The sequence below is a fragment of the Erpetoichthys calabaricus genome, chromosome 12 (assembly GCF_900747795.2).
Source record: "Erpetoichthys calabaricus chromosome 12, fErpCal1.3, whole genome shotgun sequence".
Taxonomy (NCBI): Eukaryota; Metazoa; Chordata; class Cladistia; order Polypteriformes; family Polypteridae; genus Erpetoichthys; species Erpetoichthys calabaricus.
This window is the reverse complement of record NC_041405.2, coordinates 88,460,081-88,488,020: the sequence shown is the minus strand read 5'-3', so window position 1 is coordinate 88,488,020 and position 27,940 is coordinate 88,460,081. Positions and strand designations below refer to the sequence as shown.

Below are 27,940 nucleotides of genomic sequence, written 5' to 3'. Positions count from 1 at the left end.
GCCAAAAAGGGGGGAAGGGGAATACTGATTAAGGGGGAGGTGGTCGTGGAGAGTGAGTGAGTGAAATGCACGTAGGATGTGTTGGGCTTCAGACTTTCTTTTTTCAATCTGCAAGTGCTCGACTCTAAACCCTGCCCACACATTTGCTGGCTCCTTGCCTAATAAGCCCCGTCAGCTGATACTGTAAAGTCACAGAGTATAAACTACAAGAAAATCGGGCTGACCGTAGGGCCAGTAGAGTCCGGGAGTCCGTCGTAAGGTGTCTGCGCCGTTTGGAATACAATGGTAAGTGTTGGACGCTCGAGTGTACTGGGGCAGCTAGTACGCTTCGGAAACGCCGATGGGTTAAAGAACTTAAAGCGGAGCGAGTGCGCGCTGATACCGCGGCCACCTGACAGCTTAAACCGCACGAGCGAACTTGCCGACCATAGTAGCTTACTGCGGTTTGAACGGTTGAGTCCTGAGTGAAACGCATACTTACTTTCGTCCCTTCACGGAGGTTGGATTTATTTCTATACTGGTACCTTAGAAACTGCAAGCGTGTTCGAACAACTGTCCGTGGTGGCAACCAGATGCGGGCGGGTGTTTGCATCTCAACAGCTTGTTTTCAGTTAGGTTCCCGTTTTCAACCTTCTACCTACTAAAAACGTGTAATCCGATTTTAAAGTGGCGGATCAGAGTCGTACACAGGAGACGAGAGGACACTAAGAACAGGGTAACCTTTCACTGCAGTGCTTAGTAATTTGAATAAACATAACGCACTGGTTCGTTTTTTATCACACCTAAATGTTTTGCATTCTTAACGCTTTACAATTTTTTTTCCCTCATTGAACGGACATACGATGAAAACACACTTTAAAATTCGATCATTGCTGATCGCATCAAAACCGATTTGTCGTCTTCTGTGATTCATAATCTCGTTTGAGGAGCCTGCACGTGTTTTGTATACCGAAGATTTAATTTTTTTTATACTTTCAACAAACCAAAAATAAGTCCTTGGGTTAGTGCATTTCGTGTGAATTTGGCCTATTACAAACCTTTGACAAACTATCTCGCATTGACGTGATAAACGAATCATCTGTCGGTTCTTTTAGTAGATTGTTTGATCAAAGAAATGAATGTGGAGTGGGGGTTCCCTCGTGGTCTCTCCCCCCGATTGTGATCATTTTACTTGATTTAAACAAGAGCTGCACTTTGGCATTACTTTACTGCGCCAAGAGAAGTTTTTTTTTTAATCTCAGCCCAGACAATTCTATTTAAATACATTTTGTGATGTCATCATTAAATACAATGAAGAGTAAATTTAAACGTGAACTGACAGGGTGACTAAATTATGACATGCAGATAGTAGTTCTGCATGCCAGTAAATGGTATGTTTTTCATGCAGTGTCAGGCTATTGAAAACAATGACCCTGATATTCACACTAGCTCACTATAAAACATTGTTATAGGCTCATCTTTTGAAAGCCAAAAGTCCTTGTATTTTCAGAAGCTTTGTGTTAATGAGTGAAATAAAGTGCCTCATTAGTCACAGCACACAGAGATTGGCTTCTTATTTGAGGAATTTATTAGAGCTGCTACCTCTAAAGGCAGATCCCTGGGATCAGTCATAACAAATGCTAGGATGACACAACTAAAGAAGGTGCTTATTTTAAACTAGTGTTAAATGGGCTGGGTTAGGTTGGCATTAGTATTGCACTGAAAGTAAATAAAGATGAAAGCATACAGAGAAAAAAAAAAAGTTGACCTATGAGAAAATTGTTTATTCTGTTTAATAAGAGATTGGGCAGTGTTTATACTTTCCTTTTTCATTTTAACAATTTACTCACTTTCTAAAATTGGGTATGTGATAATTAGGGTTATGAAGTGCTAGAAGTCACTGTCCTGGGGGCACCCTCAATCTTTTTAAATTCAAAATTCCATAAAGTTAGCATCTTTTCCTAATTTCTTAAACAATAAGTTTAATTTTCACATTTGAGTCCAAGATAGTGGTAAAACAAGAAATAAACAGTTGTTCTTCTGGCCCAGGCAGCATTTGATTCTCCAGTGTAGAAAACTTTAATTTGATGTAATCAAGCACATTAAATATAATGTCTATGGCTTTATAGCTTTTGTTCACATAGTTGATGCAGCCTTCAATATCTGAGTGGAAAGATGATGCACTAACTTATCACTTAGCACGCATTCTTTTCTGTTCTGTACAGCATAAGTTACTGTTAAATGAGTAGATGAAATATAGTTTAAAAAATTTCATCATTATAGAATCTTTCCTATTAAAGTAAACATACCCTGGTGCATAATGCTGGCAAGTAGTGCTGGGCGGTATACCGGTTCATACCAAAAAACGTTTTTTATTTTTGTTATGATATGGATTTTTCTTATCACCTAAACAATGTTTGGATCGTGGCACAGCGGGGAACTGTTTAAGGGGGGACCTTTTTCACTGCTGCACCACTAAACACGCATGCAATGGAGTACATGCGTTAGTGGAGGTATTGAACAGTGAAAATGGACAGAGAACATTCCGAAACTGAAGCTGTAGCAGCTGATAAAGTTAGATAGATAGATACTTTATTAATCCCAAGGTGAAATTCACAACATGATGACACAGAAGAACTTTTGCTGAAAAAAGGAGCCGTGTCTGTTGTCTGGAGATACTTTGGTTTTAAAAGGTCGGATGTGGACCTTTATGCTCAAATGTGTGAATACTGTTTCTATACTACTGGATAATACTGCAAGCCAAGTTGTACTTGTTTTATTTTTTTTCTTCAATACTGTGTAATGTACCTGGGTACTGTGTAATAGTGTGATGACATGTTGAATTTATTTTCGACATTTCCACTTTATTCTCGCCGTTTATGTCGAGATTAAAGTCGACATGTTGAGTTTATTCTCGTAATTTGTCATTAAAGTAGAACATTGTAAACTAAACATCTTAAAATGAATATTTAATTTACTAGATTTTCTCAGACCCCTTCATAAGTTATGTAGCACATTAAATGCTTTGTTTTAAATGTTCCCCGAGCCATGTTAATCGCTACGTGCTTCTTAAACTGACTTCCTCTTGCACTAAGAGGAGACACAGGCAGCGATCACCACACAGAATACATTAATTTCATGCTGTTCCTGTTCCCTGAACATTTAGAATGCTAAGATAAATACTTGATATCATTTTCATGATGAAATGCATTAAAGCATGTATTGGGTCATGTGGGGGCACGGTGGTGTGGAGGTTGCACTGCTGCCTCGCAGCAAGGGGGTCCCGGGTGTTCCCTCCCTTGAATTTGCATGTTTTCCTGGTGGGTTTACTCGGCGTGTTTCAGTTTCCTTTCAGAGTCGTGTGGGATGTGGGGTTTTGTTATGCTATATTGACCCTGATAGTGTATGTATTGCTCATATTCACCCTGAGATGTGCTGGTGCCCTGTTCAGGATTTTCTCCTGCCTCGCTCACAATGATTGCTGGGATGGGTGCAACCCTGAATGGATGGCATAATTAAACATGTATAACGAAGATTTTTTGAAAGTTCTAAACACTCTGTGGTCTAAGTTTATAACTAGTTTTAATTTCACAAAGACATTTATCGTGTGGTGATTGGTTATGTGGAGAAAGAAAAAGGAAGGATAGGAACTGGGGTTTGTTACGTCAGACAGAGACCGCATGCATGCAATAAAGAAAGCCCGCTCAGAAGAACATCAGTTGAATTCTGTGTTTGTGTCTCTGACCACCAGATCACAAACCCAACATTTACACAATATTTAAGTTAAACCTGTGTGATACCCATTCATACATAGTTTTTTGGAGCCTCGTCACACCTGCCATAAAGTTCTCTACACTGAACATACACCTGGGGACCCCTTACTGCGAGGGAGCAGCTCTACCCCCACACTACGGTGCATGTTTAATACCTGCTTTAATGGATTTCATCATGAAAATGATATCAAGTATTTATCTTGGCATTCTAAATTTTCAGAGAGAAGGAATGTCATGAAGTGAATGTATTCTGTGCGGCGATCGCTGCGTGCGCCTCCTCTTAGTGCAAGAGAAAGTCAGTTTAAGAAGCGTGTAGCAATTAACAACTGGGTCAGGAACACTTAACACAAAGCATTTAATGTGCTACATTAACTTATGATGGGGTTTGAGAAAATCTAGTAAATTAAACATTGATTTTAGGATGAAGTTTTGTTTTATGACATCCTAATTTAATGACAAAATAAACTCTGAGAATAAAGTGGAAATGTCGATTTTAATCTCAACATAAGCGTCGATTAAAGTGAATATGTCGAGTTTATTCTCGACATATAGTTTTTTTTTTCTTCACTGTGTCCGTATATTTTTTTTTCTTCACTGTGGCCCTAATACGCTTCCGTAAGCCTATACCACAAATAGCATTATAAATGTAAGTTGCAGTTTTATTATTTATGTATATAGCTTAGCTTGAAGCAAGGTCCATATTAATGCAGTTTGCCTTAATGATGGTTCAGTCGGTAAAGATGTCATCACCAAGTTGCACTTGTTTTTTATTTTATTTTTAATTTGGTGAATACTGTGTAATGCACCTGGGCTTGAAGGCTTGAAATAATAGTATTATTACTGGAAGTTGCACTATTATTTATTTTATTAGTTTAAATATTATGCAGTTTAATGATGGTAAAGTTGTTTAAGTCGCTTTAACATGTCAGTGGACAGAGATTGTTGACATTAACAGAAAGTGTAGTTGGTTTACAAAAAATATTTACTATTTATTCCTTTTCTAGAAAATGTTCAGTGCAAAACAACTTTTGACAAGCACCTCTGGATATTTTACTAAGTCTAAATGCCTCTTTGGATGGTTGAAAATATGTTGTCAAAATTTTAGTTTAAGTTGTTTGCAAAACTTGTTCATTTAAAAGGTTCTATATTTTGACTGCAACTGTCATGCAATGTGATTCCTTCTCTTCATTAGTGCCACCCCATTGAAAACTATCACTTTATGGGGCCATGCAAACATTTATTAATACTTGTGTGCACATAAAATGTATTTTTTGTACAATTCTCATGACAGTGGAATAGGTTATTCTTATCCATTCTACTGCAGTAATTGCACTGGAAAATGTGGTTAACATCCACTCATGCATGGGGAAAAAAATACCGTTGAATACCGTGAAAACGGTATAATTTTGAAAAATACCGTGATATAGAATTTTGGTCATACCACCCAGCACTACTGGCAAGTCACCTTAGTACTAAATACAGATTTCCGATTTTAGAAGCCATAATGGTGACCGTGAAGGTTTCCAGTTTCTATGCTCAGCCAGCAATTGTACTACTTCTCGCCTCATTTATGGGCTTTTCTAGGGATACACCAGTTTCCTCCCAATTTCCAAAAACATGCATATTGGGTTAGTTGGCATCAGTAAATATGCCTCACAATAGGCAGCTCGCCCCTGTGTGGAGTTGCATGTTCTCCAAATGTCCATATGGAATTCCTTCAGGAGCTCCAGTTTCCTCACACAGCCCAAAGGTAATAAAACATGCAGGTTAGGTGGATTGGTGATGCTGATTGGCCCTAATGTATGCTTGTATGCTGGTGCTGTGTACAGGGATTGTTCTTGCATGTACCAGGTGCTTGTTGGGAAATGCTCCAGCATCCCCACAACCCCATCCTGGAAGAGGGAGTTCAGAAGAAGTTATCAACATAATGAGAATGTTGGAGCAAGTGTAGACTATGTTGGGCTGAGGCCCAGTATTTGTACCATGCATCACTAGAATACGCGTCATAAATGCACAACCCTGTTTAATCGACAACTGGAATTGGAGGGGGCTGGCACCTAAACCCAGCAAAGAAGAAGCCAAGCTTTCTGGAGAGAAAGGTTGGCCCACATGATCAAGTGTGTAGGATTATTCTATAATGGTCCTAACACATACATTTTTGAAATGTGCTAGGAAAATGAGACCACCTAAAGAAATTTGAGGTAGACAAGTGGGGAATATGCAGTCTCCATAACGGCTAGCCTTCAATTTGAACCCAACTTCCTGGAGCTGTAATGCTGATCCAGTGCTACCTTCTATATAAAAGTGATTTTAATGTTAACAATTCACCCTGACTCCTTGTACAACCCTCCTATATAACTATATACATCTACAGTACAAACACAATTAAATACTGCAAAATATTTAAAACTGCTTTAAAAATATATGGCTAAAGCCTGAAAAGAAGGCCAAACAAACTGTTAAGCAGTCTTCTTTGTTATATTAAAATAAAGAAAATGCTTAATCAGTAACCAGAAAGCACAAGTTTTAGATGCACATTGTTCTTTCAGAGAATCGTGCATTGTATATTGAGCAATCGTTGGTATATAATTGCTTTACAGCTTCCTTTATTTACTTGATAGGTATTTCTTCATTCGTCACTACCTTAGTTTACTCTGCAAAACATACATTGTGAAAAACTTTTGTCAAGAATTTGGAAATCATATTGAGGCATTTTTAAGAAATAAATACTGGTTGTTAGTATGCTTTTTTGATTATTTATTTGAAATTGTACAGAGATACTGACACAATGTACTGATCCAGTGTGTTTACCTCAGGATCCCAAATTAGGACCCAAGTGCAGCCGTGCAATGGCTCAGCACCACACTAGTTCTAATGGAGTGGAACAGTGTGAGGTTCTGTACAGTGGTTGGAGTTCCAATCCTGCCACCAATCCCCAAGTTTTCCCTGCAAGTTGGAGGACCCACATGCAGGGCTGGATGCAGGTTAATGTCATACCCAGGACAGAGCAATTGCAGGTTACGGGCCATGCTGAAGGGCCCAGTGGAGTGGAATCACTTCTGACTCTCATGGGAATCGAACAGGCAACCTTCCGATTGCTGGTGCAGATCCCTAGCCTCCGAGCCACCACTCTGCCCTACACAGTTGTAGCTATAGCAAAACATACATTTACTTTATTTTTAAAGGCTTATTTTTCAAAGAGTGACATGGTATGGTGACCATCAGGCACCCTTACCTCTTGATACAGCAGGTTTTGGGCTCTAGATGTGACTATGGTCTCATAGGCCTAAGGTATGGAGTTTTTATGCTCTTCCTCAACAGGCCTTGTTTTTTGTCCAAAGATATACTCTCAGGCTGGTGTATCTAAATCACTGCAGCGTGGATATATGATGGGCTTTTCTTCTTGACTTTTTTTTTTTTTTTTTTGACTTGAATCTATAGCTGATAGAATACTCTCCCTAAAATTACAATTTGGCAAGAAGTATTAATCAAACATCTTGATAAATTATTAATTAAAAAAAAAAAAAATGTTTTAGATATGGCACAATAAAATTCCCCATTTTGTTTTGTTTACATTGTCAGCAACTTCCAATCAAACAAACTTTCAAGTGGAAAATTTGAAATTAATCTATATAAATATGTTCGCTTGTTGAAAACCCTAAATCTCCGAAAGTTCTTCACCGATTGCTTTGAAATTTTGACACAACGTTGCATTCGAATACGCGCGTGTTTTTATATACCTATATTATATAGATGTCACACCAGTGTGCAAAAAAACATGCTTTTTTTGAAAAACCGCGCCATCTGTTGGACGTAAAAGCAACACACGCTATACTAAATATTTTACGATTCCATTTCAATGTTTCCGATTACATTGTTAAGTGCACATAAACGTGGAATACTGTAACTCCGTTAAATCGATCAAATACATTTGTAAGTACATGAATAAAGGCAGCGACATGGCAGTTTTTGGCGTGCAACCAGAAAGAAGTGATAGGAATGCGGTCATACATATCGATGAAATCGCACAGTATTAGGCTGGAAGATACATAAGCAGCAATGAAGCTGTATGGCGAATTCTTTCATTTCCCATACAAGAACGAAGTCCAGCTGTTGTTCACTTAGCAGTACATCTAGAAAATGGACAACGCGTTTATTTCACAGCTGCAAATGTGCAACAAATAGCCCTGAATCCACCGGCTACAACGTTAACTGCTTTCTTCACTTTATGTCAAAATGACGCGTTTGCGAAAACACTGCTGTATTCGGAAGTGCCTACGTATTACACATGGAATGCGAGCAGAAAATCATTTGAATGACACAAACGAGGAGAGCGAGTCGACGGACAACCTGGTATATTCAAAGAAACTGCGATAAGCAGACTGTACACCGTGCATCCCAATCAAGATGAATGCTTCTTTCTTCGCATGCTGTTGGTAAATGTGCCCAGTCCAACGTCTTTCCAGCAATTGAGAATTGTCAACGGCGTTACACATGCCACTTTCTGCAGTACATGTCAAGCTCTGAATTTATTGGAGAACGACCGACACTGGGTGTATACATTAATGACGCGTGCAACACGTCACATCCAAATCAAATTCGTGCATTGTTAGCAATCATATTGACCGCCTGCTCTCCATCTCCAACAGAGTTATGGGAGAAATATAAATCGCACATGGCTGAAGATAGATTCCGTCGAATACGCAAGTAAAATTCAAATATAAACGTGGATTTCACAGCAGAAATCTACAACTAAGCATTGATAATGATTTGAGATTTGTGCTTAGAAATCGCGAACAAAGTTCTCAATCAGTTGGGAATGCCATCACCGAATCGATCTGCTGCTGCTTCGTTCGATGTAGAATTGCGTCGTGAACAAAATTACAACACGGGTGATCTTTTGTCGTATGTGCAATCAAATATTCCTAAGCTTACGCTTGAGCAAAAAGGCATTTACGATCAAATAATGCAAACTGTCAATAACGGGGTTGGAGAAATGGGGAAATTGGGAACGGAAAGGTGCCGGTTGATCTGACCTCAGGACTAATTTCATTGCCTCATAACTTCTGTAATTTAGTGACGTCAAAAGAAGAATTGGTTGAAAAAGTATTTCCCAATATTCAAACCAATTATAAGAATCACGATTGGCTGAATGAACGAGCTTTTCTTGCGGCCAAAAACAAAGACGTCTATGAACTTAACAATATTATTCAGTCTAACATTCAAAGCGAGGCAGTCACATACAAGTCCATCGACACTGTTGTGGAAGCAGATGAAGCGGTTAATTATCCAACAGAATTTTTGAATTCACTCGATCTGCCAGGGATGCCACCGTATGTACTCCAATTGAAAATCGGCGTGCTGATTATCATGTTGCGAAATCTCAACCACCCAAAGCTTTGCAACTGCACGTGGCTTGCAGTAAAAAAATTAATGAGCAACGTCGTAGAAGCAACAATCTTGACAGGACCTTTCAAACGTGAAGATGTCCTCATTCCTCGCATTCCTATGATTCCAACGGATATGCCATTTCAATTTAAGAGATTTCAATTCCCAATTCGATTGGCGTTTGCAATCACCATCAACAAACCTCAGGGCCAATCTTTAGAATTTAGATCTAGACACGGATTGCTTCTCTCATGGACAATTATATGTTGCGTGTTCTACAGTCGGCAAACCAGACAATCTCTATATCTGCACAGACAATGGAACAACAAAAAAATATTGTATACCCACAAGCATTGTGAAATTAAACATATTACAAACGTGCGCTTTCTCTTTTCTTTCTTTTCCATTTAACCAGACTGAGCCACAGCAACGCGTGGCCGGGTACAGCTAGTTTGTAATAAAAAGGTTTACTACCCTGTTACTATAACATTACAGGTATCTTAGCATTTTACTTTAATTATAAATGCTATTGTTTCAGAGGATTTTTTTAGTCTAATTTCACAGCATTGAAAAAAATGTTTTATAAGGAAAATATACAAAACCTCAATGCCTTAGACCAATCTACATTACTAAACGAAGGTTGAATATATGCATGGATGCCAGACGCCAGAAGCAAGCTGTGCCGAAAGTGCACGCACACAGCGCCTCAGCACCCCAGCAAGCCGTGCCGAAAGCGCATACACACAGCGCCTCAGCGGCCCAGAGTCAAACCCAGAGGATTCCCAGAGTCGGTAGGTGGCGCCCAAACAACACAACACAACCTGTAAACTAAACTTGAGGTAAAGCGTGCACGCCAACAAGTTGCCATGGTGACATATTTAAACTTGAGGTAGTGGTGACTTCTGACAGTGCCAGCAGTCAGTGTTCTGCACTCCACAGTGCCAGCAGCTACTCCACTACACAGTGCCAGCAGTCAGTGTGCTCTAATCCACTGTGCCAGCACTCAGTGTGGCAGTTGTCAGTGTGGCTTATTTGAAGAACATTTAAGGTAGTTCAGTGTTAAAAGTAAGTTCAACTATGATTCCTAACAGCAAACGACTTCAAGCTAATGACACAGCCATAGAAAAACAAAAACGAGACCGCATGGATAAAAACAATGACCAGAACCAAAGGAGTCCCGGCTCCAAAAAGAAACCGCTTTAATACAAATAGTTATTTAATTAAATGAAAACTTTCCCAGGACGCTCCCACCCTCCATGATTTTTCATCCCTCCAAAGATCGGAGGGAACAGAAAGTGATTGCCATTCTTGGATTTGCGATTCTTTAGAGAATCGGGGGGTTTACTGGTCTATATAGATTATGTGTTATAATGTGTTAAGACAGCAGTACAGTAATCCCTCCTCGATTGCGGGGGTTGCGTTCCAGAAACCCCCTGCGAAAGGTGAAAATCCACGAAGTAGAAACCATATGTTTATATGGTTATTTTTATATTGTCATGCTTGGGTCACAGATTTGCACAGAAACACAGGAGGTTGTAGAGAGACAGGAACTTTATTCAAACACTGCAAACAAACATTTGTCTCTTTTTCAAAAGTTTAAACTGTGCTCCATGACAAGACAGAGATGACAGTTCCGTCTCACAATTAAAAGAATGCAAACATATCTTCCTCTTCAAAGGAGTGCGTGTCAGGAGCAGAGAATATCAGAGCAAGAGAGAGAGAGAAAAGCAAACAATCAAAAATCAATACGTGCTGTTTGATCTTTTAAGTATGCGAAGCACCGTGCGGGAAGCATATCGCTTGACAAAGCAGCCACATGTAAGCCCAGTGAGGAAGAGAGCAATGTGAAGGTAATCTTTCAGCGTTTTTTGAGGAGCGGACATATCCTCTAGAGGTGCGAACAGCCCCCATGCTCACAATATATTTGAGGAGTTTTATTTAATACATAATACGTGCTCTGGTTGGGTAGCTTCTCAGCCATCTGCCAATAGCGTCCCTTATATGAAATCAACTGGGCAAACCAACTGAGGAAGCATGTACCAGAAATTAAAAGACCCATTGTCCGCAGAAATCCGTGAACCAGCAAAAAATCTGCAATATATCTTTAAATATGCTTACATATAAAATCCGCGATAGAGTGAAGCCGCGAAAGTCGAAGCGCGATATTGCGAGGGATTACTGTATAGCTGATTTACAGAGCAGCAATACTTTTAGTTTTTTGTTTATTGTAATATTTCATAATGTTATAACAGTTGTAAATGTGTAAATATAGCAGGTGAAAACATAACAAATGTCAGGTGGAGTCGGTGAAACACTTCAGTGTCATTTGTAACTTTTATATTAATGGATATGTGAACAGCCTGTTACTTTATCACCCTGCTGATTCATGCTTTGTTGTTGAAATTATATGTATTATTTGAAGGAAGGTTTGGGCTGTGTATATGGAAGATTCAGTTTCCAGTAAGATGGGTTAACTTTTTGCCTTAATTTAAGCTTTTCAGGGCCTGCATTATTTTTAAATACAGTGCACAGCATTCTTTCCCTAAGAACCTGTGTCTGTAAGCGTGTATATTTGAATACATTTTGTCACACAGGTAACTAGAATACACAGCTATAGTAATGGAGGAAGGTCTTTTAATCTTCCAAGTTTAGCTTTCATTTTCAGTTTTGAGAATTTAATAACATATGAAGGATAAACGTTTACTAAGAGAGATTACTGATTTCAGCTTAAAGTGCACATATCGCCAGAAATAGCATGTAGTTGCCTTCAGCTAGCTTTTATAATGTATTGTACAAGGTTATATGCAGTATTGATCTAGGAATCATAAGTAGAAAGCAGTAATGAAAATTCTCTGTCTAGCTTCTGACATGTTGAGGGCTGGAAACGATTCTTAGGCATGTAGTGTGTTGGGTCCCACAGATTCGTTTCAATGACCTGCATGAAAGTTGAGTATGCTTTGTGTTTAGCTGTTCTGTTTTATTCTGCCTTTTTGTTAGTTTATACTGCAGTTGTACTGACGTTAGTCTTTTGAAATCTCATATGGCAAAATATACTGCTCAAAGAAATTAAAGGAACACTTTTTAATCAGAGTATAGCATCAAGTCAATGAAACTTCTGGGCTATTGATCTGGTCAGTTAAGTAGCAGAGGGAGTTGTTAATTACTTTCAGCTGCTTTGTTGTTAGTGAAATTACCAACAGGTGCACTAGAGGGGCAACAATGAGATGACCCCCAAAACAGGAATGGTTTAACAGGCCATTGACATTTTTCCCTCCTAATCTTTTCTGACCGTTTTTTCACTAGTTTTGCATTTGGCTATGGTCGGTGTCACTACTGGTAGCATGAGGCGATACCTGGAACCTGCAGAGGTTGTACAGGTAGTCCAAATTCTCCAGGATGGCACATCAATCCATGCCATTGCCAGAAGTTTTGCTGTGTCTCCTAGTACAGTCTCGAGGGCATGGAGGAGATTCCAGGAGACAGGCAGTTACTCTAGAAGAGCTGGTCAGGGCTGTAGAAGGTCCTTAACCCATCAGCGGGACTGGTATCTGCTCCTTTGGGCAAGGTGGAACAGGATGAGTACTGCCAGAGCCCTACAAAATGACCTGCAGCAGGCCACTGGTATGAATGTCTCTGACCAAACAATCAGAAACGGACTTCATGAGGGTGGCCCGAGGGCCTGACGTCCTCTAGTGGGCCCTGTGCTCACTGCACGGTACCGTGGAGCATGATTGGCATTTGCCATAGAATACCAGAATTGGCAGGTGCACCACTAGTGCCCTGTGCTTTTCACAGATGTGCTCAGGGTGAACCTGCTCTCATGTGACAGACGTGAAAGGGTCTGGAGAAGTAGTGGAGAACATTATGCTGCCTGAAACATCATTGAGCATGACCAGTTTGGTGGTGGGTCAGTGATGGTCTAGGGAGGCGTATCTGTGGAGGGACGCACAGACCTCCTACAGGCTAGACAACGGCACCTTAACTGCCATTAGGTATCGGTATGAAATCCTTGGACCCATTATCAGACCCTATGCTGGTGCAGTGATCCCCCAGGACACCCTCCATCGTCTCATTAGGAGCATGCCCCGACGTTGTCAGGCATGCATATAAGCATGTGGGGGCTATACAAACTACCGAGTACGATTTGTGAGTTGCTGCAATGAAATTTCGGCAAAATGGACTAGCCTGCCGCATCCATTTTTTCACTTTGATTTTCGGGGTGTCTTTGAATTCAGCTCTCTGTAGGTTGATAATTTTCATTTCCATCAAACGATGAGGCATCCTTTCGTCCCTAACACAGTTCTGTTACCCAGTCCATATCAGTTTAGATATCCAACAGGATTTTTTTCCCCATTGAAATCTGATGTGTTTTCAATGTGTTTTTAATTTTTTAGATATAATGCTCTTGTAATAGCATGTCCCCCCCCCCCCCCGCATGTCTCCTCAAAACCATTGACTAAATACTATACATACATTAAACAAATAAAAGTATACATAGATGCAACAGTATACAGTGGAACCTCGGTTCACGAACGTCTCGGTACACGTACAACTCGGTTTACAACCAAAAAGTTCGCCAAACTTTTGCCTCGGTTCACGACCACCCACTCGGTATACGAACAAGCCAGGTTCCCTTTCGGTTTGTACATGTTCAGTCTCTCCCTGTGCATTTCCTGTGCAGCGAGCAAGAGAGAGAGCGTGACACAAACACACACACACACACACACACACACACACACACACACACAGGAAGCGCGCCGAGAGACAGAGGCACACACACAGGCAGCGCGAGACAGAGAGAGCTGCGCACACACACAGGAGCACGGGCGAGAGAGGCGCGCGCACACACACACAGGAGCGCTCTAGAGAGACACACACACAGGCGCTCCAGGCTCGCAAAAGAGAGACGCATGCACACACACACAGGCGCGGGAGAGAGAGAGGCGCGCACACACACAGGAGCGTGCTAAACAGGCGCTCTAGGCTCGCAAAAGAGAGACGCACGCATACACACACAGGAGCGAGAGAGGGAACGCGTAAGGTAGAGAAGGCTTGTTTTTGTTTTCAGTTCTATTTACAATTGTTGCAATGTTACTTTTCTTTGTGGTTTATTAAATTACGGATTTTTCAAATGTTCATTTTTTCACCTGTGCTTAAAACTCATTAAAAAAAGTGTTTTTAACGAGCGGTTCCTAGCACTATAGCGCGAACTATTGCAGCGTTCGTTTTCTCTGTTGTTCAAGGTTTTCTCGGTGTTATTCAATGTTTTTAGATTTAGTTTACCATTACGCTGTGCATTCTATGGTATAATTAACTATATTTGTGCTTAAAAACTAAAAAATATATATATTTACATACAGTTCGTACGGTCTGGAATGGATTAATTGTATTTACATACAATCCTATGGGAGAAATTGCTTCGGTTCACGACCAACTCGGTTTACGACCAGAGTTTTGGAATGAATTATGGTCGTGAACAGAGGTTCCACTGTACTATGTACAATATTTGAATTCTTATCATTAACTGTTTAGCAGCCTTATGTTTTGTGAATAGAAACTGTCCCTGAATCTACTGATGTGACAATGATCCTGTACCACAGGAAAGGTCCAGCTTCTGCTTTAAGTCTTTGACCAGCTCCTTGGTTTTGCTGTCAGGGTGAGACTGTTGACTGGCACCACTGAATCAGAATATATATCTTTTCTACGTAAATTGCCTCATCATTTCATTGTTTTTGGCCATCAGAAAAATTATCGATGTAGAGAAGTTGTGCCTGGTCATGCAACTGGAGTTAAATTAGGTGTACAGAAAAGGGCCCAGCACTCTACCCTGTGGAGTACCTGTGTTGAGGGTCAGCATGCAGGATGTGATGTCGCCAATATGCACATGCTGATGTCTATTGGATAGGAAGTCCACAATTCAATTGTAGAGGGCAGTGCTAGGTCGCAACCTGAGGAGTTCATAGTCGGCTTTGCTGGTGCAACAGTGTTAAAATGTTCATCTGTAGTCTGTAAACAGGACTGTGACATAAGTTTTAATTGTATAGATGTGGAAGGATGATATGAAGTGCAAGGGATATGGCATTCTCTATAGAACAGAGGTGAATATTTGCACTTCATCATGATTGGAGTGTCACTGGTTTATAGTTATTTTTTCTCTTAGGTACTAGGAGAATTGTTCTTTTGAAACAGAAAAAAAGATCAGATTCTGTCAGTGAAATATTAAAGATAGATAGATACTTTATTAATCTCAAGGGGAAATTCACATGTCACTGAAGGCATCAGCTTATTGGTTTCTACAGGTTTTTAAAACACACCTGTTGGCTCTTAACCAATTGGGGTGAATACTGAAATCATAGACTGATGCAATATGTTTTAATTGAATGACCCCCTATGATGCTACTGTGAGATAACAGTTTGCATTGGTGGTAAGTAGCAGAGAGGTAGTCTTGGACCATGTCTACTTGGCTCAGTCCGTGAAAAACCACGGTGACTACAGAGTTTTAGTGTAACAAGTCTCATAACCAGAAGTTGATGTTTTCATGTACATGGATTGCTTTGGAAGTCTGGCTTCTTGTTTTGTGCATTTCTGCACTCAATATAAAATATAATATAATTGGACTATATATTTATGTCAACCCAGGTTGGTGTGTATAAGTGCATTTACTCTTTATAATTTTGCTATTTTCTCTCAAAACCTCAGGTTGTTTACATTGAATAGGCTCAAGTGTGAATGAAAATTAATACACAAGTCCTCTGCTGGGCAATTTAAATGTTACCATATTGGTTTATTGGACATTTTTAAATTTGCTTTTGAGGGAAAGGACACTGGACACATTAAAGGGGTACAGTAAACCCAGTTCTGTGAAGTAAAATACCTCCTGACAATTTTGAATTTGACCATGAATAAGTACTGTATTAAAAATTAAGAAATCACATGTATTTCATATGGTCATGCTGAGGTTTCATCCTCTCATTAATTCATTGTGTTTACTTTAAAGGAAGACAGGTATAAAGAATTAATGGATTAAAGTATAATACCTCTTAAGGGAGGATAATGACTTTTTTGTAGATTTTGCAATGTCACTAATGTTTAGAGAGCTATGTCAGTGTATCCTGATGAGAGAGCTGCATCTGTAAACAGTGAATTTTTGATAGGCTAAATATATTAAAATATGGACGGCGATTTACTGTTGCCAGAAAGCTCACATCTCACAATTAAGGTTAAGAAATTGGGAATCCTCTCTGACATTTGAATAGTGTTCTTGCAATAGTTTATTAGTTTTGGCATTGTTGACATTTGTAACCACGGGTGATGGTCTCCTTGAACTCTCTTCATCATTCACTCGCATATTGCCAACCTTAACGTTCTTCCACTCCCAAAATACAGCACCACTGTTAATCGCTTCATCACTGGATGCTTGCAGTAACATTTCAAGAGTTTTGTTGCCACTCTTCCCTAGCAACGCAAAATTCAATCACACGCCTCTGTCATACTCTCACAGGAACATCATCTTCATCCGCTGACGACATATACGAGGTGCTTTCACTCTCTGTGACAGATGTATTGTATGCCTTTCACAACATCCCCATGTCTACTTCCCTTAAAGAGAAACTCTCATTACTTTTCAATCAGCCCTCGTAGTTTTAGTTGATCCTTAGAAGGTAGACTTCACATTTTCAAATAACGTAAAGGGCTTTAAGAAATCATTTTCAACCAGGGCTACCCAAAAGCATTAAATTTAACCATTTTTCTTACAAAAAAAGTCAAAATTATCAACCACTGGCACATCATCAAGCATTTGATATTTATTGGGTGCTGGAGACACCCATTCAGCATGGGTACAAGGAAGATGATTGTGATGTACTGATCATACAGTATATGCCTGACACCAAATTTTTGTGTAATTCAATAAAGTCTATGCTCAAGTTCTTTGCTGCGAATAGATGTCCAGCATTTAATTGATGGCGAATGTCGTGTTATCCAAAGAAGGGGACTTAATTTCATTTAGTTCATGAAAGAGTACAAAAATGATAAAAAAACGAAATAAAAATTAATAGTACTGGTAATCTGGTCTTCATTAGAAGTAGTAATATAGACAAACTACATAAGTGGACACATCTTTTGACAACCTGGCCTCTGTTAGTATGATTTCTTTTAAATTTTAGGAAAAGTTATTACTTTAAACCAGTATAACAACTTTTTTGTATATAAACTGTTTCATGGTTATGCACTTTCTATAAATATGTTGGATTTCTCAAAGTGTTAAGCATGCCAAACCCATCTTGACTGTTGATGGCAGTAGAGACAGAACAAAGAACTGCAGCCTGAATCCTGAAAGATTTCAGAACTGGTCCAGATAAAAGCTGGTAGAAAGCAACAGCATTGTGAATTGTGACACAGACATGTCATGAGCTAAAATCTTGAATTCTCAATGACTAAATTTGTTTCTTTATTCCTCTTTGTTGCATCCATTGCATTTGATTGCCTTGCTTTGCTTTGGGGTTAAGCTAGGAAAAGCTGGAAAGAACTTTTACATAATTTACTCATTGTGAACAATGCTATAAATTTAAAAATGCCTCTCCCTATGTTTTCTTTTTTTGGATACACTAAAAAGAGGAGTGGTTACTGGTTATACTATTCACATACCTAACTGGAAAACAAGAATTACTTGCTGTACTCAGTAGGGTGGTCACAATACCAAAATTTTAAACTTTGATACAGTACTAAGAAAAGTATTGAAGTTTTATGTCATTTTCGAATCCCAATACAGTACATAGTGTAGCTCAATAAAATATATATTAAAATACATTGCATTTCTGTTGCATTAAAATTTTAACCTTGATGGCAACAAATAACATAAATTGTAGCCATTAAATGCCAATCCTTCAAGTAGTGCAATCTTTTGTAAAAGGCTATATTAAATGTCTGTTAACAATAAAAAATAAAGGAGTTTAAATTGGTTGGTTGTTTTTTACATTTATAGAAATACAAATACTGTTGCCGCAAAGAAATGTTACAATTGTCATTGAATGTTAATTGATTGAGAATTGCAATCTTTTGTAAACAATATACATTAAAATGCTGAATCAAACAGTAAATAAACACACACACAGACTACTAACAGTCTCATTACTTAAATGCTTTGCATAAATGCAAACAGGGCACATTTAATTTTTGTGTAAATAAACTACAATGTCTTTGTACTTTCCAAATTATTTTCAAGAAAGTCTTGCATGTCACTATGCTCTTCGTGAGGCTGCTGTGTGCTTTTGTTGGGCTGCAAATAAGCCCTTACTTACGAAATACACACACTGAAGCCCAGCTGGAAGTTTATGAACACACAGAGGAACACTGCCACTGTTCTATACAGTTCAGCACTGAAACGTTAACAGCACCTTTCATTATATAGTAAATGTAATAAACAATTTTTAAAATCAAATGTAATAAAATAAATGTGCTATGGCAGCTCACGTCATGGTGAGGGTTTAAAAATCCATGGAGCGATGGAGCACTAGTGCAAAAAATGATGTCCCTAAATGAACAGTACAGAACAAAAGTTACTGGCAGGTTAAAATAACTGAAACTCCCATCTTGATGCATTAAATGTTTAACTGGTTTTCCTCCCCCATTTGGCACACAGCCAAAACATTTCCAGATGCAAATCCGGCTGACCCCCTTTGTAGGTTAAGCGTGCAGGCAAAGGCTCCGATGCTGCTGAAATTGTCGACTTATTAACATCTGTGAGTACATTCATAATGTAGGCTGTGGAATTGATACCATGAAAAAGGAGTATTAAAGTAATTTTTAAAATTGATACTTAGAGTATTGGGGTTGTATCAAAATATGTATATCAGTTACAGTTTATTACACTTCTATAAAAAGTGTAAAGTAAAAATTTGTGATTTGGCCTAATATAATATTACCAGTAATGGCACACTGCACGATAACGTGCACTGAATCCACTTGACTTGAGCAATCCTAGTTTTCATCCTGTTTCTCTGTACGTTTAGCATTCATTTGCTCAGAGGTTGTTGCTTCTTAAGTCCGCATCTTTTTCGTGTTAAAACTGATTAAGTCCATGTTTGTTTTGCAATTACTTCTTATATTTTCCTTAATTTTTCACTTAAGCTGGCACTTACGTATTCAATCTGCCTCAAGAATGATTTAAGATATAAAGAGGTAGAGGAAGTGATGGCGCAGGTAGTAGGGATGAGAGCGGCGCCCGTACGCATGCGCCGCACGGCCACCCTGCTGGCCGCTGCTGAGAGTTGATTCTACAATAAAATAAAAAGAGGAATAACCTTGGAGGTCAATCATCACCCCGAAAGCGGATAGTAGACATCACATAGTATATGTGTACTAAATTTCGGGTCAATCGGTCAAACGGTTTGCAAGCTACGGGTGATTTAAAATCCTGGACAGACAAACGAACAGCCACAGTAGTGTATTATATAAGAAGATAAGTGGACTTTAGATCATTGTTTCTCTGTTTTAGGTTGGGAGTAGAGGTCTCCATGGTAAAATGAGTGCAAATATAAAAGCTGGGTAGGTGGCTTGGTATTTATGTTCATGGAACATCCACAGTTAAAAATGGGGGACGAAATATTGTGCAGTGCTGTTAGGCAAGCCACTTGTGCACCCAGTGATAGCAACCTGTGACCCACCGGCGGCAAGCCCAGTTGTTTAAAAACACTTCTTAAATGACGCACCCTTGATTTTTGTTAGGTTCTTATATTCTAGCCTATGAATTATTGAAGATGATATCTAATATATCTCGGCTAATGCACTCTGACCACTTTTACCCTTTCAAAGACACAGTAATAAAAAGGTAAACCGGGTAGACTGGGCTTCCTTTTAACAAACATCGGTGTCCAATTTAATATATTATTAAAGTGTTTAATTTTTTCCCCAAAGTTGATCAATAATTTGCCCCTTTTATAAAGATCTCTCCCCTATTTTTATCCCATTTTATAATTTATGTAGAAGTAGCAAATTGGACCTCTCTTATGATTTTAATTTAAGTGGCGTGTTTGCTGTTTATTTAATGAACTAATTCTTTAGTGTTTTTTTTTTTTTTTTTTCCTTCAATAATCGAATAAGGTACAGTCATTTGAAAAAGTTTGGGAACCCCTCATAATTCTTTGGATTTTTGTTTATCATTGGCTGAGCTTTCAAAGTAGCAACTTCCTTTTAATATATGACATGCCTTATGGAAACAGTAGTATTTCAGCAGTGATATTAAGTTTATTGGATTAACAGAAAATATGCAACATGCATCATAACAAAATTAGACAGGTGCATAAATTTTAAAGTTATTACATCAATACTTAGTTGAGCCTCCTTTTGCAAATATAACAGCCTCTAGATGCCTCCTATAGCCTTTGAGTGTCTGGATTCTGGATGGAGGTATTATTGATCATTCTTCCATACAAAATGTCTCCAGTTCAGTTAAATTTGATGGCTGCTGAGCATGGACAGCCTGCTTCAAATCATCCCATAGATTTTTGATGATATTCAAGTCAGGGGACTGTAATGGCCATTCCAGAACATTGTACTTCTCCCTCTGCATGAATGCCTTTGTAGATTTCGAACTGTGTTTTCAGTCATTGTCTTGTTGGAATATCCAACCCCTGCGTAACTTCCAACTTTGTGGCTGATGCTTGAACGTTATCCTGAAGAATTTGTTGATATTGGGTTGAATTCATCTGACCCTCGACTTTAACGAGGGCCCCAGTCCCTGAACTAGCCACACAGCACCACAACATGATGGAACCTCCACCAAATTTGACCGTAGGTAGCAGGTGTTTTTCTTGGAATGCGGTGTTCTTCTTCCGCCTTGCAAAGCACTTTATGTTATGATAAAATAACTCAATTTTTGTCTCATGAGTCCAAAGCACTTTGTTCCAAAATGAATCTGGCTTGTCTAAATGGGCATTTGCATACAACAAGCGACTCTGTTTGTGGCATGTGGGCAGAAAGGGCTTCTTTCATCACCGTGCCATACAGATGTTCTTTGTGCAAATTGCGCTGAATTGTAGAATGATGTACAGATACACCATTTGCAGCAAGATGTTCTTGCAGGTCTTTGGTTACTGACAACCCACAGATCACTTCCATTCTCACAATCCTGCGCATATGACGCTCCTGCATTTTTCTTGACCTGTCAGACCTGGGTTTAACAGCAGCTGTGTCTGTGGCCTTCCATTTCCTGATTACATTCCTTACAGTTGAAACTGACACTTTAAACCTCTGAGATAGCTTTTTGTATCCATCCATTGTCTCCCGCTTATCCGAGGTCGGGTCGTGGGGGCAGCAGCTTGAGCAGAGATGCCCAGACTTCCCTCTCCCTGGCCACTTCTTCTAGCTCTTCCGGGAGAATCCCAAGGCGTTCCCAGGCCAGTCGAGAGACATAGTCCCTCCAACGTGTCCTGGGTCTTCCCCGGGGCCTCCTCCCGGTTAGACGTGCCCAGAACACCTCACCAGGGAGGCGTCCAGGAGGCATCCTGATCAGATGCCCGAGCCACCTCACCTGACTCCTCTCGATGCGGAGGAGCAGCGGCTCTACTCTGAGCCCCTCCCGGATGACTGAGCTTCTCACCCTATCTTTAAGGGAAAGCCCAGACACCCTGCGGAGGAAACTCATTTCAGCCGCTTGTATTCGCGATCTCGTTCTTTCAGTCACTACCCATAGCTCATGACCATAGGTGAGGGTAGGAACATAGATCGATTGGTAAATTGAGAGCTTCGCCTTGCGGCTCAGCTCTTTTTTCACCACGACAGACCGATGCAGCGCCCGCATTACTGCGGATGCCGCACCGATCCACCTGTTGATCTCACGCTCCATTCTTCCCTCACTCGTGAACAATACTTGAACTCCTCCACTTGGGGGCAGGATCTCGCTACCAACCCTGAGAGGGCACTCCACCCTTTTCCGGCTGAGGACCATGGTCTCGGATTTGGAGGTGCTGATTCTCATCCCAGCCGCTTCACACTCTGCTGCGAACCGATCCAGAGAGAGCTGAAGATCATGGCCTGATGAAGCAAACAGGACAACATCATCTGCAAAAAGCAGTGACCCAATCCTGAGCCCACCAACCGGACCCCCTCAACGCCCTGGCTGCGCCTAGAAATTCTGTCCATAAAAGTTATGAACAGAATCGGTGACAAAGGGCAGCCCTGGGGGGAGTCCAACTCTCACTGGAAACGGGTTCGACTTACTGCCGGCAATGCGGACCAGGATCTGGCAACGATCGTACAGGGACCCGAACAGCCTTATCAAGGGGGCCGGTACCCCATACTCATCGGAGTACCCCCCACAGGATTCCCCGAGGGACACGGTCGAATGCCTTTTCCAAGTCCACAAAACACATGTAGACTGGTTGGGCAAACTCCCATGCACCCTCCAGGACCCTGCTAAGGGTATAGAGCTGGTCCACTGTTCCGCGACCAAGACGAAAACCACACTGTTCCTCCTGAATCCGAGGCTCGACTATCCGACGGACCCTCCTCTCCAGGACCCCTGAATAGACTTTTCCAGGGAGGCTGAGGAGTGTGATCCCTCTGTAGTTGGAATACACCCTCCGATCCCCCTTCTTAAATAGGGGGACCACCACCCCGGTCTGCCAATCCAGAGGCACTGTCCCTGATGTCCATGCAATGTTGCAGAGGCGTGTCAACCAAGACAGTCCTACAACATCCAGAGCCTTGAGGAACTCCGGCGTATCTCATCCACCCCCGGGGCCCTGCCACCAAGGAGTTTTTTTGACCACCTCGGTGACCTCAGTCCCAGAGATGGGGGAGCCCACCTCTGAGTCCCCAGGCTCTGCTTCCTCATTGGAAGGCATGTTAATGGGATTGAGGAGGTCTTCGAAGTACTCCCCCCCACCGACCCACAACGTCCCGAGTCGAGGTCAGCAGCGCACCATCCCCACCATATACAGTGTTGACACTGCACTGCTTCCCCTTCCTGAGATGCCGGATGGTGGACCAGAATCTCCTCGAAGCCGTCCGAAAGTCGTTCTCCATGGCCTCCCCAAACTCCTCCCACGCCCGAGTTTTTGCCTCAGCAACCACCAAAGCCGCATTCCGCTTGGCCTGCCGGTACCTATCAGCTGTCTCCAGGGTCCCACAGGACAAAAGGGACCGGTAGGACTCCTTCTTCAGCTTGACGGTATCCTTCACCGCCGGTGTCCACCAACTGGTTCGGGGATTGCCGCCATGACAGGCACCGACCACCTTACAGCCATAGCTCCGGTCAGCTGCCTCAACAATAGAGGCACGGAACATGGCCCATTCGGACTCAATGTCCCCCACCTACCTCGGGATGTGGTCGAAGTTCTGCCGGAGGTGGGAGTTGAAGCTACTTCTGACAGGGGGACTCTGCCAGACGTTCCCAGCAGACCCTCACAACACGTTTGGGCCTACCACGCCTGACCGGCATCCTCCCCCGACCATCGAAGCCAACTCACCACCAGGTGGTGATCAGTTGACAGCTCCGCCCCTCTCTTCACCCGAGTGTCCAAGACATGTGGCCGCAAGTCCGACGACACGACCACAAAGTCGATCATCGAACTGAGGCCTAGGGTGTCCTGGTGCCAAGTGCACATATGAACACCCCTATGCTTGAACATGGTGTTCGTTACGGACAATCCGTGACGAGCACAGAAGTCCAATAACAAAACACCGCTCGGGTTCAGATCGGGGGGGCCATTCCTCCCAATCACGCCCTTCCAGGTCTCACTGTCATTGCCCACGTGAACATTGAAGTCTCCCAGCAGAACGAGGGAGTCCCCAGAAGGTATGCCCTCTAGCACCCCCTCCAGGGGACTCCAAAAAAGGTGGGTACTCGAACTGCTGTTCGGTGCATATGCACAAACAACAGTTCGGACCCGACCCCCCACCCGAAGGCGAAGGGAGGCTACCCTCTCGTCTCACCGGGGTAAACCCCAATGTACAGGCTCCAAGTCGGGGGGCAATAAGTATACCCACACCCGCTCGGCGCCTCTCACCGGGGGCAACTCCAGAGTGGTACAGAGTCCAGCCCCTCTCAAGGAGATTGGTCCAGAGTCCAAGCTGTGAGTCGAGGTGAGTCCGACTATATCTAGCCGGAACCTCTCAACTTCGCGCACTAGCTCAGGCTCCTTCCCCTTCAGAGAGGTGACATTCCACGTCCCAAGAGCCCAGCTTCTGTCGCCGAGGATCGGACCCGCCAAGGTCCCCGCCTTCGGCCACCACCCAACTCACACTGCACCCGACCTCCTTGGCCCCTCCCATAGGTGGTGAGCCCATGGGAAGGGGGACCCACGTTGCCTCTTTGGGCTGTGCCCGGCCGAGCCCCATGGGTGCAGGCCCGGCCACCAGGCGCTCGCCATCGAGCCCCACCTCCAGGCCTGGCTCCAGAGTGGGGCCCCGGTGACCCGCGTCCGGGCAAGGGAAAACGCCGTCCAAAATTGTTTTCCCTCATAGGAGGTTTGTTTTAACCGCTCTTTGTCTCATCCCTCACCTAGGACCAGTTTGCCTTGGGTGGCCCTACCAGGGGCATAAAGCCCCGGACAACAGAGCTCCTAGGATCATTGGGACACGCAAACCCCTCCACCACGATAAGGTGGCGATTTAAAGGAGGCTTTTTGTAGCCTTCTCCTAAACCATGATACCGAACAGTCTTTGTTTTCAGATCTTTTGAGTGCTGCTTTGAAGATCCCATGCTGTCACTCTTCAGAGGAGAGTCAAAGGGAAGCACAACTTGCAACTGACCACCTTAAATACCTTTTCTCATGATTGGACACACCTGTCTATGAAGTTCAAGGATTAACGAGCTAATCAAACCAATTTGGTGTTGCAAGTAATCAGTATTGAGCAGTTACATGCATTCAAATCAGCAAAATTACAAGGGGACCCAAATTTTTGCACAGCCAGTTTTTCACATTTGATTTAATTTCATACAACTAAATACTGCTTCACTAAAAATCTTTCTTTGGAAAACACCCCAGAAAGACATACCACTGTTACCTTTTTTTGTTGAAAGTAGAGTAAATTATTATGCAGGCTGAGAGGGGTTCCCAAATTTTTTCATGACTGTAGGTTTCTTCAAACAGAGGAAACCATGCATAGCATATTTGGTGAAATTCAAATTTAGAAAACTAATTTAGAAAACTTTTTTTTCCCTGCAGGTCCTTAACTTATAACACAAGAACAAAGATCAAAGATACCAAGCCAAGTAATGGAGACAAGTGGCCTTGAAGAAATGGCTGCCTTCCTGGAGCTCACCACCTCTACGTGGTCATTAAATGGCAGTCTTGAGGAAAATAAGAGCTGTCGCTTCAATGAAGAGTTTAAATATATTCTCTTGCCAGTCTCTTATGGAGTTGTGTGTGTGTTGGGACTTTTGCTGAATTTTGTGGCGTTGTGGATGTTCCTCTTCAAGATGCGACCTTGGAATGCCAGCACAGTGTATATGTTTCACTTGGCTGTTTCTGATACACTTTATGTCCTGTCACTACCTACTCTTATTTATTATTATGCCAAAAGGAATCACTGGCCATTTGGAGAAGCATTATGCAAGATTGTGCGCTTCTTATTCTATGCTAATCTGTATTCCAGCATCCTTTTCCTTACTTGTATTAGTGTACATCGCTATCTAGGAATCTGCCATCCAATCAGCTCTCGAAAGTGGGTCAAGGTGCGTTACGCTCATGTGGTCTGCTTCCTCGTCTGGACTGTGGTGGTGATTTGCCTTATTCCCAATTTAGTCTTTGTCACAATAAGTTCTCGGGACAATGACACACTATGCCATGATACTACAAAACCAGAGGATTTTGACCAATATGTTTACTATAGCTCAGCTGTCATGACTCTTCTCTTTGGAGTTCCATTTCTGGTTATTATGGTTTGTTATTGCCTAATGGCACATGCATTGTGTCGGCCCCAGAAAATTGCATCATCAAGCACAATGCGCAATGGGAAATTTGGAAACTCTAGAAGAAAATCAGTCAGGTTGATTATAGTTGTGCTGGTGGTGTTTGCTTTATGCTTTGTGCCTTTTCACATTACCCGGACCCTCTATTACACATTTCGCTTTATAGATGCAGAATGTAAAGTGCTCAATGTGATTAACTTTACTTATAAGATTACTAGACCCCTTGCAAGTGTAAACAGCTGTATTGATCCCATATTGTATTTCATGGCTGGGGATCATTACCGCAAAAAGCTGATACGGGCCCTAAACAGAGTTCCGAAGAACAAACATTCCTCCACAGCAACTCTAGTGCCAAAAAAGTTTGAGAACCATGGACTATCAACAATCTATAATAACCACATCATTAATTAAGAAAGGAAGAAATATAGACAAGCAATGAACAATCCTATTTTATTGGAAATGGCACAGAGCTGTTTCATAAGGTAATGCCTACACGTTGGAGGACGCAGAAGTGGTATAGTGCTCCATTCTGTATTGCAGCTCTGAGTGTAGCCCACCACAACTGTCCGGGCTTCTCCTGTGCAGTGGAGAGGTGCGATGGAGCAAGGAATGCCTTTTAAAAAAGATATGGGCCTAAATGTTTGAAAGTAATACTTCTCACTAAAGTAACTGGTGCTCAGGAAAAACACCCATTTAAAGGAGGCAAGGAAGCTCAAGTACAGATTTGTAAATGTTGTTTTTATAATTTTATAGCGGAGGCCAGTACGAATTGTTTTTATTAGTACTGAAGCCAATCAGAGTGCTCCTTGCTAAACTGTTCTATTGAGGTTAGGTTTTTGGGGGCCTGGGATTTTTATTTTTTTATTTTTTTATTTTAATGGCTCTCTGCTACCAAGTATATTTTAATGATTGTCAAGCCCTGGATACTACTTGAACATAGGTCCTAAGACACTGAAGAAATGGAGCAGCAAATCTTGGACATGCTTTCCTCCATTATGTCTGTTGTAGTAAGTGGTTTTAAATTAGTCTTAAAGGTATACAGCACATAATTTGACTGAGCACTATTTACAGAACTCCAGAATGAGGCAGTTCTGTTTCACTTTAGTCTCATTGGGATGAACAACCAAAGGACAACATGTACTAAGTTATGCTTGAGGCTACAAAGCAACAGTGTGCTGCTCTGATCGGATCAGCTTTTGCACCTGTGGAATTTAAAATATTAATGTTTATTATGGACACTGAATTTAATACAAACATTTAGCCTTATCCAGTGTGCAATATAAAATCTGTTTTAATATCCCAATTATAAAACTAGGACTAACCCTTCTGTGTGCCATTCATTTAATTTGTGAAGAACTCTACTCCAAAATGTGTCTTAAGTGGTGGAAAAAGACTGCTAATAGCCAAGGTCACCAAGATCTCAAATCTTTTGTGAATTTGCAAATTTAAGTTATAGAGTGGTGCATAAATATTACCACAGTAAATGTATTATGGTCATATAGTCAAAGGCAGGAGGCCATTGTGGGTGAAATAAATGTGTTGCTGACCCTGGAGGACAGCAACCTTTTCTGTGTTGTTCCCTATTGGAAGGCGAAAGTAAATGTTACATTTGTAAGCCACCCTTTGCAGATAATGGATATATCCTCTTAATCACTTTTAAGGCATCATCAGTCCAGCCTCTAAAGCAATCATATTATGATACAGCCATTGGTATTATATTTGTGTTAAAGCAGTGAGAAACTGAAGTTTAATCCCACTATGGTTCTTTAGCATTCTCCAATCCCTTCTCTGTGTGAATATATTTTGAGATTTTGTGTACATTTTATAATGATTACACTAGTCATTTGAAAATAACATTGCAAAATATAAAATGGTTTACCAGTA

The 27,940-nt window shown here is 41.3% G+C and overlaps 1 protein-coding gene across 1 annotated transcript; it reads left to right on the top strand.

Annotated features, from left to right (window-relative positions):
- On the top strand, positions 1 to 27,940 carry p2ry4 (pyrimidinergic receptor P2Y4). Its single transcript, XM_028815816.2, has 2 exons — positions 1 to 285; positions 25,311 to 27,940. The coding sequence occupies exon 2, from the start codon at positions 25,361 to 25,363 to the stop codon at positions 26,465 to 26,467; it is 1,107 nt and encodes a 368-aa protein (XP_028671649.1). The 5' UTR covers positions 1 to 285; positions 25,311 to 25,360; the 3' UTR covers positions 26,468 to 27,940.

What these genes read in the sequence shown, in the direction of transcription:
- p2ry4 (XM_028815816.2), top strand. Translation starts at nt 25,361, where the DNA reads ATGGAGACAAGTGGCCTTGAAGAAATGGCTGCCTTCCTGGAGCTCACC.